The sequence below is a fragment of the Mus pahari genome, chromosome 12 (assembly GCF_900095145.1).
Source record: "Mus pahari chromosome 12, PAHARI_EIJ_v1.1, whole genome shotgun sequence".
Taxonomy (NCBI): domain Eukaryota; kingdom Metazoa; phylum Chordata; class Mammalia; order Rodentia; family Muridae; genus Mus; species Mus pahari.
This window is the reverse complement of record NC_034601.1, coordinates 73,258,842-73,271,362: the sequence shown is the minus strand read 5'-3', so window position 1 is coordinate 73,271,362 and position 12,521 is coordinate 73,258,842. Positions and strand designations below refer to the sequence as shown.

At 30.0% G+C, this 12,521-nt stretch overlaps 1 protein-coding gene across 2 annotated transcripts in view; it reads right to left on the bottom strand.

Annotated features, from left to right (window-relative positions):
* Ncam2 (neural cell adhesion molecule 2) overlaps positions 1-12,521 on the bottom strand; it is a 419,526-nt gene that overhangs the window by 19,337 nt on the left and 387,668 nt on the right. The window contains exon 16 of one of the 2 annotated variants that reach the window (XM_021209391.2): positions 8,780-10,241. The exons of the other annotated variant lie outside the window; for it this stretch is intronic. Coding sequence (XP_021065050.1) covers positions 10,135-10,241 — 107 coding nt within the window. The 3' untranslated portion in view covers positions 8,780-10,134. Of the gene's footprint in view, positions 1-8,779; positions 10,242-12,521 lie in introns of those variants that run through there. 2 annotated transcript variants of the gene reach the window in all.

Genomic DNA, 12,521 nt, shown 5'->3' with positions numbered 1-12,521 from the left:
AGAGAGAGAGAGAGAGAGAGAGAGAGAGAGAGAGAGAGAGAGAAGTTTGTTCTTTTGCCTTCTGAGAACCTTCCTCCATTTCATTCCAAAATAAGCCTTCGCAATCCGTTAACTGCCTCCTTGTTTTGTTTGTTTGTTTGTTTGTTTGTTTTACAGAGAAAACTCCAAGACTCTATTTTTTTTTTTCATGTCATGAGTTTTTCACTTTATATCACTTGCCGATCCTGCCATGGTTGTGTCAAGCTATGAAATAAAAATATGCTAATAATATGTCTGATGTTAAAGAACAAATATGGTTCTATTAAAGAAGAGATATTTGTAGTGGTCCTGAGTGGTTGGTTGTTTGGTTACTCAATAATGAGAGCTAAAATGTTAGGCTTTGAAATGGATTATAGAAACAAGGACAAGAGTCAAAACACAACTGATGAACCTGAGACATTCAACAGAACCTAGTAAATATGATCTTTAAAAAAAAATGATGGTATAAAGTCACTAAATATATAGCAGAGTTAAGACAAAAGGAAGGAAAGCCAGTTTTGGCTTAGCTATTGCAGTGGCTAAGAGGGATCGATTCTGTGACTTTCTCTTCCCTGTGACATCTGCATTAACATAGTCCTCACAGGCATGATAATCCCCAGGTTGATATTTCCAGTGACAAGATGAGGAATGTGACATATATTCGCATGTATTAATGTTTGCCCTAATTGACATGTGAATGTAGGTCTTAACAGAGCTTCAAGCACACAATGAAATTTTATGGTATGTATATCTAAACCTATGAACAACTATTGTGTACTCATATTGGGAATGATATTCTATTGGAGTTGGAGTATATCATGACCTCTGTTTTTAGAATCCAGTTATTTAAATATTGTTAACAACTTAAGGTTTGGTATTTATCTAGCTTAAAACAATGGTATGTAAAACATGTCTATCGTGGGCCACAGTGCCATTTGTCTATGATCTCTGTACTTTGAAAGCTGATACAAAAGGATGATCATGACTGCAATTCAATTTGACCTACCTAGAAATAGCTGATATCAAAAAGTACTACATCTTCCACAAAGTTAAAATTATTTACTTTTATATCTCAAAATTCATTCTTTCCTCATACCATACAAAACGAAGTCAGTTTTTTCTCTCTCTTCTCCTCCCAACCCATTCCCCTACTTTTCCTCAACCACAAATCCATTCCTCTTCAGTTACCCTTCAGAAAAGGAAAAAGAGTATTAGGAATTTTCACAAAACCTTACAAAATACTTACTATCACGATTTTAACATAAAGAAAGTTAAAGTGTGCATTTTATGGTCATTTAAACAAAAACAGAAGAACGAATCCCAAATTGTAAACAATACTAATTTGGTAATGGATGTTTGAGTTACTGGATATTTTTCTGAATATCTGAAGGACACACAGTACAAAATATCTACTTTAATTTTATATTGATCAATTAAATTAAATATTGTTTAATATGAGATCATTTTTTAAAAGCATATTCTAAAATGGTAAAAGATGACACACAAAAGATTATTATATGTCACCTTATTTTCTATATAAATTGGTATTTTGAAGTAGAATTTACAGATTCTACTATAAATATTTAAATTTGATGTTGTATGTTAGGTTGTTTGATATCTGTGTCTTTGTCTGATTAGAAAATGAAGGTTTTTATTGATAAAAGAAAAATAAATATCTCTTTATCTGAGGCTTGGGAGATAATTAAAGGATTGGCAGTGTGTACTGATCTTAGAACAAAACCAAGTTAGGTTTGTAAGAACCAATTGGCTGATTGTAATCTTCCATAACTTAAGTTTCAAGGTATCTAATGCCTTCTTCTGACCACTTCAGGCCCTAAGAAAATGTACAAGATGTGTGTAGAAAGACATACAAGTAACCTAAAATGAACAAATATATATCTCTAGAACTATACAAAATGATTAAGGTACAGTTAAGTATTTTTGTATCATAAACATCAGTATCTCTATTGGCCCACTTAGTTTTAGAATATTTAATAGGTATTTTAGATGCACAAAATAGAAAACCAAAAAAGTCCCTTAATGTGATATTAAATACTACAAACCATTTTATAAGATGTAGAGCAAAAGTGTACTTGAATTTTCGTTAGAAACTCAAAGTTACTTGAACTATTATAATAGACAAATCCTCACAGTTTATGCTTTTATTTTTAATTTTCTAACACACTATATTACTAAAACTACATATTTTAAATGCCTTGGGAAACTTGTAAAGTTAATAATGTAATGCATCTTAGTATATCTTTAGTTATAGGAGGGTAGATTTTCTATTTACTTAATATATAAGGGAAAGATGCTACCAAGACACCCTTCAAAAGTTGATTTGATAAATAAACTGTAGTATATTCAAATAATGAAATATTATTTATTATGAAGTCTTGCATGAAACAAAAAATAAATAAATTAAAGGACATTTCAAAATCCTCCATACATTATTAAATTTATCCTAGAGTACTGTATGTGCTGAGATGCTGTGTGGCACTCTAGACATGACAAATCTATGCAGACCGTGAATGCTGAATGACCATTCCAGAGGAACAGAGAGGAGAAAGAGCCAATAGATGGGTTTCATGTATGGGCATTGTTCGCTGGTAACATAATGTTGGCCAAAGTCACTAATCATCCAACAAACACAAAATACCGAACTGCAGGAGTAAAATGTGGACTGAGTGTTATCAGTGCTGGTTCAGTTTTCAGAGGTGGTGGGCTATCTGGTCAGATACACTGTCAATGGGATATGGTCGGCACGAGGAAAGACCGCCTAGAACCCGAGTACTTCCCTGTCTTATTTTGATGCAAGTCTAGTATTAATCTTTAAATAAAGTCCTCAACAGAGAAAAATGCAGCTGTGGTATACGGCTTGCATGGGAAAGGCACTATACCTCAGTGGTGAATTGGTAGAAAAAAAAAAAAAAATCCAGTCTCATGTCCTTGATTCTGGATGTCATAGTGAGGGAAGAGAGACAAACATGGATGTGTTAGCTATGGTGGCCTCCTAGTCTTAAAAAAAAAAAAAGAACCTGTTTCTGAAGCACACTGTACTCTGCTATATACAGTACTCTTTTCCATGAAATAAACTTTCTTAAATAATAACAATATGTACAGGTTTGAAATTCAAAATCCTAGAACCTTGGCAGGTTTCCATTTAATATTTTGCTCATGTTCAATTCACCTTTTGTGAAAATAATAGAAAAATACATCTTAGTTTACAGCCTATGGTCTCTTTAAAACAGAAATGACAATGTAAAAGAAAATAATTTATCCATAATTAAAAAGCTTCTATTTGAATAGTTATTTCTGAACATTATAAATATAACAGTTGTACTAAAGAAAAGGCTAGATAGAGATGAAAGGAAATAACATAAAATCATGTCTCCAGGAGCTAGTAATTTTGTTGTCTTAACAATTTTTAAATCATAACTTTCTATATTCATTTGATTAGACATTAAGAAAAATATTTTCATGTAAATAGAAAGCTACCTACTTTTGTGAACTATGTTACAAAATTATTCAATGGCAATTTCAGAATACTGTAGAAGAATAAGAAATTTAGTAAATTCAATTGTAGACAAAAATGGTGTCTGGAAAGTAGCTTTTTGTGGAAGGTTGAATGAAAACATTAGCAAATAATAAAGGAATGATAACTGACCAGAAATCATGATGCTGAAACATTGACTGACATTAAAAATAAGTAACTGAAAAAAAAAGATAATTAGAAGCCAGTGTGCTTGGCAAGTGCACATATCTTATTGTTGCATGGTTTTTGCTTGGCCAATCAAGATAAAATATTAGAACTGAGTATTTGATTGGAAAATTTTATATTACCGCATATGCCTCTGGTTTCTCCAATGGCACACAATGAGGCTATGATCATACACTACAAATTCACCACAGAGGTGAACAGAAAACTCCCAGTGGCTGCCAGATAACTACTTTACATTGCGTATCATCGTTTTAAAGGAGCTTCAGGAAGAATAAATGTAGATAAAAGATAAGTTAATATTTATATGTAAGTATGTTAAACATCTTTCTCTTTTACTCAATTGAAAAAAATAGAAAATGTAACCTTTCAATTAAATTCATCTTGAAGCATGTGCAAATACATTTAAGCAAATGGTAGATATATTATGCTAGAACTTTCAGAATGACATGTTCATGAGTAAAACGTATAATATCACATAAAGTAGGCGGAGGCAGGCAGATTTTTGAGTTTGAGGCCAGCCTGGTCTACAAAGTGAGTTCCAGGACAGCCAGGGCTATACAGAGAAACCCTGTTTCAAAAAAACCAAAATAATAATAATAATAATAATAATAATAATAATAATAATAATATCACATAAAGTAACAAGTAATGTGGATCTTAAAAAAACAGTAATTTCTATTTAATTGCATACTGCTGATTCTGTATATTATTTGTTGTTTAAAACTGTATTGCTTATATGTTCATCTGTATGTGTGAGATACATTTATCAATACAAAATCAAATTTAATTTTCATGGAGACAAGGAACCATTCGAAACCACATGTTACTCAACAATCAAATAATAGTGTTAACTAAATTGAAATGATAACTATGTAACTTGAAAATTAACCAACTTTTCTGAAGCTGAACATTCTCCTCTATAACATAAGAGAAACACCCTATATCTCACATGGCTAATGTTAAGGTGACATTGAATGTGTTACTTAATCGATTCCCCATGATGTTAGAGAGTTTATGTTTTAAAAACCATAGTTTTCTAGCATTTATGGTTACTATTTTTCTTATTCATAAACAAGAAGGTTGTTATTTGTTCTTTCTACTTTATGTACAAAGAATAGAGACTATTTATAATTTTTCAAATTATATTTTATGGTATTTCTTAGGTGTCATAAATTTTTACTTTGAAAATAGGAAAATATTTGAGTCAATTCACATTGGACATTTGTATGTGTTTTTATGATCTCAAAATTGAAACCATTCACTAACAAACATTTGTCACTAATCTTGACTACAAACAAATGTATTGAAAGCTTGAATTTGACCAGTTAAAAAATGAAATCACACAGAAGGACCAAAAGACTGTAACAGTAATAAAGAAAACACATGTAACAAAGACTTTCCACAGTTTTCTTTATTACAACAATGGAGAAGACACAGAGATACATAAAATAAAATGACATTTAATACACTATGGAAAACATGCACAGGATTATACATTGCACTGGATAATAAATGGGGCATGTTAAATAAGAGATGATACCAAAGACAATACATTTATAACATGTACATATTTTTAATAAAATAATTTGTGATGAAAACAAATGCCATTAAAATGATCAAATAGTTTCAAATGTAAAAAATACATATAATCAATGTAAAGTTATGAGAGAAATATTCATAAATATGTCTGAGTTGTGGATGTTATTGAAGGCAGCTATTTTTAGTTTATTTTTCAAAAGATTCAGGAGTTCACATTGCCCATTTAATACATACATAAAATAAAATTGAATCAAGTAATTTTTAAATGATGCTGTACTTCAAAATTATTCAGCTTTCATAACTTGCACCTTCATATTGTCTTTCATAAAGCAAAGTGATAAAAATAAAATTAATTCATTTTAAATTTAAACAAATTAAGAGATTGTTTAATACCTAGATATTATAAAATCAATGTTAGTTCATACAAAAAATGAAATGTAGGTATACATGGATGAATGCAAGACTTACATCAAAATAGATAAAAATAAAAATCAAACTGCAAAAGATGTTATCATAGGTTGGAATGCACCTAGGACTCTTCACACACACTTTAATTAAACATGTGCATTTTTACACAACTTAAATGTGGTTTTTTCTATTTCCAGAAATTCTAATAAATTAATTTTATAAAATAATACACTTTATAGCCATAGAATTTCCTAACAAATATTTTAGGGTTAGAAGTTAACAACTAGGAGTCAGAGGAGATTCAGTACATAATTATTAATTTTATCTAGTACATAATCTTAGACAAGGTAACAAATTTAAGTTCTATAAAATAAAGCAAGACATGAAAGCCATTATTATCTCATCGTGGTACATATAAATTATCTTTAAAGTAAATATACCTTTTGTCATCTCTGTGAACATAGAATATAATTTTAAAATATTGACTATAGTATAATAATCTGATCTAGTCATTATTGGGAAAAGTACAAAATGGAAATCTAGAAATATTTTACTTAGTTAAGGACTAAACGTATATCAGCAAAATCTTCAGAATTTATAATAAACTATATCTTTTTGATGACCTAATTCATATGGATATTGGCTTGCAATTTAATTTGATTTCATAATCAATTCAAGAACTGTTATGTATTCAATTGCTTGACACAGGCAAATATGACTAATCTATTAGATGCATTGGCTCAATATTATATGATATATAACTACTGGAACAGGAATTAAATTTTATGTGTGATTAACAGAAAACCAGCTACAGGACATATACTCATTCTTCTACAGAAAAGAAAACAAACGGCAGGAGGGGTAATGAGTTTGTAAAAATTGTGGCATAATTATTAAGAACATGTTTTTGAAGATAGAAAGGATACTTAATTTGGCGTTGTTGAGATTGTTAAAAGAAAGAGCAGTGTGCACCACAGGAATAAATCATCATAAAATACCTAAAATCACAAGTTATATATAGCATTTACTTGTATGAATGCCTATGGATTTATTCTGGTAGAGTTATAAAGTCAGAAAATTATGCAACATAATTGTTACTGCTATCAATAACTATTTAGGGCACTCACAATTTCTAACATTACAACAAAAATGAACAATTTTGATTATTTGCATTTGAAGAACAACTTTGAAAATTCTTAAACATAAGAGCAAAACACTACTTTCTTGGCTTGATATCATCTAATCATCGTGAATAGCCAAAATCATTTTAATTTTATTTTTTTCTCCATTCTTAGAAAGTAACACATAACACTTAAGGTTTTATATAGCCACTTGTGTCTGTTCTAATTTGGTTGTACATGACAAACTTCTATATACTATATGCCTTGGTGACTGAAAAGAATAGTCAGATCAAAGCACAGAGGATCCATTGAACTTTTTCTTTAATTGATTTGCATATAACTGGATCCTAATAAATGTGCAGTGTTAAATAAACAGTATTTGAATCGATGGATGGCAGTTATGATGTTAACTCCCCTTACACAGTTTGTATATTCATTTATCCTTTAACTTAAACAAAAAGCTGTATGTTTTTAACCCTATTAGAAAATAAAATTTGTGACTATATTTGTTATATACTAGTAAAACTAAAACTATTATACATACATAGAAAACAGGTTGGGAATCTAAATCTAACGTTTAACATTTTTTAAAATATATCTAGTCAAACACATGTTTAGATAAATTAGGAAAATGAAAATAAGCAAAAATAAAAGGGGGGAAAGCCATTAAAAATTTAAACTTCTTGTTGGTTACTACTTACATATATGTATCGTCATAGATTTTGAAAGAAGCTAAGGATGGATTTCATAAGAGAATCCTTCGTTATATAAATCCAAACAAGTATAAAGAGGAAGATTTTGAATGGTAATTTGTCCGAGAAGACATTTTGTAGGAAAGGGCCTACTGCTACCTCACAGAGGGACCTAATAAATAATTATAAAACTTATAACTGGAAGGAGAGTCCCTTAAATCTAGGTGTTAGGGTTACTGAGCAAGGAGTAAGAAGAGAAAATGGAAACACTCAGAAATTCCTAAAAAGATATCCTGACCTGACACATATACATACAGGTGACATGGGAATGCATGCATAAGCAAATCCATTAAGCTCCATCACTGTTACAATGTTTAAAAACTACTGAAATATTTCAACACTATAAATCATGATATACATACTATTAGATCAAAAGTTATCTAACTACCTATAATAGTTAATAGTACACTCGCCTTATTACCAATATTCCTACACTTTCAACAACTGCAATTTATTTAAAAACAAACAGGAAAAATATAGAGTAGAAACTAAGAAGTATATGGATTTTTTTATGATTTCCTTGTCACAGTGCAGATTATCACTGACTGTTCCTAAGGGCTCAAATGGGTAAAGAGGGGAAGCTTATGTTTTTACACAATAATGTTACTTGGACAATAAAAGATGTAACTTAGCAACAAGAGCCTTGCCATTTCCTTAATACATCAGGAAGTGTGTAATTTCTATAATCCTTTAGTACAATACAATTACTTTGTGATTTCCAAAATGATACATTTCTGTGTAACCTTGACATGGACTATTTTTGGTATCACTCTTGGTAATGTTCAGTTTTGGGATATAAACTTAAAAGAAATCAATCAATATAATTGACTAAGCACACATTTCATGTGTTCCAAATGATTTGTGATTTCTTGTCAAGTTAAAATAACAGATGACATTTTCATGGAAATATTTGGAGTCATGGATTAAGGATGGGATGAAAGATGTTTAGAAGTATTTTTCTTGAATCATTGATCATTCTCAATATTTTCTACTCATCAGCAATGACCATATCATTTATTCAGGCCAATATCAAGGAATCTAATTCAATTATGCATGGGTCATGTTATATTGCAAAAATAAAAAAAATATTTCCAGAGATATGAATTATGTTTTCATATTATAATAATTAGAAATTTTTGTTGTTTCAGCAAAGAGGAAAAAAAGTCTTTAAATAAGTCATTTGCCAGTTACTTTGCAAATTACAAGAATAAAAAATAATTAAAAGCTAGATGTTTTAAATTATAAAATAAAATAAAGCTGAAGACTAATGCACATATAATCTCTTTGGACCTCACACAATCAATAATGTTTGGGTATCCCAAAATTAGGGACAATGTTTCAGAGAACTGAATACTTGATTTTAGGGGTTGACTATCAAAAGTTGTAATTTTTGTTTTTTTATTTTTTGATTGAGCAAGTAAAGATGGTAATGTTTGTGGTGTGTTTGTATGTACATGTGTGGTGTGTGTGTGTGTGTGTGTGTGTGTGTGTTTGTGTGTGTGTTGGTGCATGTGTAGTTTCTTAATTGGCTTAAATACTAATCATTCTTTCATAGGATCTGGTTCAAAGCTAACAGCACATTCCTCTCATTGACAAATAACTGAAACTGGAGAAAGAGATACCATTCTTCCTGTGTTTCTCCCAATTGAGTTTTTTGATTGGTTGGTTGGTTGGTTTGGGTTTTGTTTTGTTTTGTTTTGTTTTTTATCTGAATGCAGCGGCTTCTTGTTTCCCTCTCATTTTCACCTCTTTTAAAGTAATGCCTAAAATGGCCACTTTGTATTCTGATGCTTGCAAAAGAGGGGGACTGTCACCAGTAGTGAAAATAAAATAGATACCTGGGACAGATTTAGATCTGCAACACTGGCCAAAGATTCATGTGAAGGTACTGACTTAGTAACACTTAAATGTACTGAGATTAAGGTTACTTACTATTGATAATGGGAGAGAGGCATTTTCACTTAAGAAAATGTTAATTGGATCTTCAAAATGAAAAGAAATTTGATTCAATTTTGTTGCTTCATACAGTGTTTATCTCAAACTACAGAAAGCAGAAGAAGAAATGGATGTATCTGATATAATAGGGTATCAAGCTTATGGTTTATATAAATGGTAGACCCTATAAAATCTTAGAAATGTTCACAAAACCAGAAAATTTCTTTTAACAGTACTAAAGTCTTGTAGAAGTGATTCACAACTTTTTAAAACAAAAATTTGCATGTTTTATACTTATGGATGGATGTTGAAAGATATTTGCAAACTAAAATGAAAGCAAGGCCCACTATAGAAATTAAATTCAATGTAACAAAGTCTACTTTGCAAAGTAATGAATTTGGAGTCAAACATATTGTGACTGAAAAAAAGTATTTGCAAGAAAAAACTTCTGGTGTAATTTCCTTCTGCATTGTTTTCTTCCAAATTACTCAGATAAAATTAGAGAATGTACCGAATTCAGGGGAAGGAGAATTGTGTAAACATAAATTAAACTGGACTGAAATTTTTGATTATAATTTTTGATTAGCCTGTAGCTACTCTTTTGTTATCTCTGTTCAGAGATACCATAGAATATAGCACACTAAAATAAGCAAGACAAACTCATGGTTATTACAAAAGTAAACCCAACAGCATTCAGGTGCCATGACTGGCCTCCATTTTCACCTTTATTCGCTTCACAGCAATTATCTGTATGATAAAATCATTTTTGAACATAGAGCACAATAAAAAATAACAAAATAATAAAGTTTTAAACATGAAAGTAAAATAAAAGAAAAGAAACAATAGTAGGAAAGAAAAAAGAGAAAAAAATTAATGAAATTTTTACATACAACTATTTACATTTACCTTGAAAATAATTACTCTGACAAACAACGATGATTAAAGCATTATATCAAATGTTTTTTAAAATAATTGTTTTATACAAAAAGTTTATGTGAGAACTAATATAAACAACATTTATACCAGGGTGTCCAGACATTACTTTTGTCATATTAAGAAAAAAATTATGGTTGTTTGTTAAACATAAAAAATGATAAGGAAGAAGTCATAGACAATCCAATTGTGAATTAAAACATTAATAGTACAACAATACACATAAGCCTGTAATATTCCACAGTATTCTCTGTGAAATTCATTATTATTATTCATATTAGATAGCTATTATTAAATTTGAAAAAAAATTACTATAAAATGCAAGTAAACATTTAGACACAGAAGAAGAGACAAATGTAGAAGAAATCAGTCAATTGTTTATTGCCAAACTATCTGCATATTGCTGAATCACTTCACAAGTTATTTTGAAATTTATGGTCATAACAATATAATTTTATGTTTATAAAAATAATGTATTGTTGCAGCATTTTTACTATACTGAGAATTATAGAGAGCTAAAATCAAGTCCTATCTTGTTAATTTGACCATGATATCATGATTTTTCTGAATTTATTTAGTGTATATTCTAAAAGATAAAATGAATTCTTTAAAAGTATTTTTATTTGATATTCAAGTGAATCCTTTTTCTCATTTATTCATTTATAATTTAATAATTCATGTATAATTTATACATTATAGTAAAATGGAGTTGTCTCCTTAATATTGTAAAGACATATATTTCACTTTTTATGTTCTGTTTCTCCATAACAAAAAGACATATCTTCGAAATAAGCTTTCCTTAATCAAAATAAAGTATATTATAATTTAAAAATCTATTTTTAAAATCAGGTTCATAAACTAGAGAGAAATACAATGCTACCAAGATATATACCGAGAAAAAAACTTCAAAATAATGAATTATATATAAAATTATATAAGCAGACTATCATAGAGTAATATTTTATTCACATAATTGACATCTGTACTCTAGATATAGGTCCTTCTTTGGGATTGTTGTGAATGCATATGAGTTATGAGCTTTATGAGTAAAATATCTGTATACCTACTTGGACATTCTATGATACATAATATACAAAAATATTAAATTTATATCTTCTCTGCCTTAAAGAAAAGACTTAAGTTTACAATTTCTATATGCACACTTTAAGTTAAGATCTTGAATTTATCCTTTATTTAAAACTAGACAAAAAAAATCACACGAATTGTGATTAAAATCTATGAAGATCATTTTTAAATACTATTGAAAAGTATAACTCTGTTGAATGTTACATATTAAAATGCTTCCAATATCTTTATCATCACATCTTTAACAGTTATCCTCAAGATGGTAAATAAACAATTTTTAGTCTACAAAAGCATACTTCCCATGAGGTTTAATAAGACTTGCCAATCACTAGATTCATTTAGGAAAATTAAAAAAAATTATGAAACTCTGGTATTATAATTTTCTTTTTAAATTTGTCCCCTTGGGTACATTGACCTTTTACTCATGGTACAGTATAGAGAGAACGAAATCTTCTTTTTTCTAAGCTAGCTTGGCAGGCTTCCCTGTTGTGTCTACCCTATGGCTGAGTTCTCATTACATCAGACATGAAAGAGTCCAGCTTTCTTCACCTTAAATGGCTTTCTCATGATTTCCACTTCCTCTACCCATATCCACAGGCAAGCTTCTCATAACCATTAACCTAGAGGGGAAGCAAGCCTTGCTGTTGTGTATGACACTTTTAACCCGTTTGTTATTAGTCTTTCTCTGAATCACTTTGGCAAAGCTGCATGCAATGACACTCATGCATTTTGCATCGATTTTTTCCCACATCACTTCAAACATCATTAGTGTACTTCAGGAGGTAATGCCTTATTCTAACTTTCAAGCTATTACTTTTATGTTTCTCTGTAGGGATTGGTTGTGATGCTAAGGTCCTGTTCCCCAACTGGTTCTCGATCCACCAATAAATATACCAGCGACCAAAGACTGAGGATGGGGTAGGACACTGAGTTGCCTGGAAGGTGGAGAATGGAGAGAGCTGTGGAAGAAGGAGGCAATAGCTACAGGATATAAATCCAAGCAGTCAT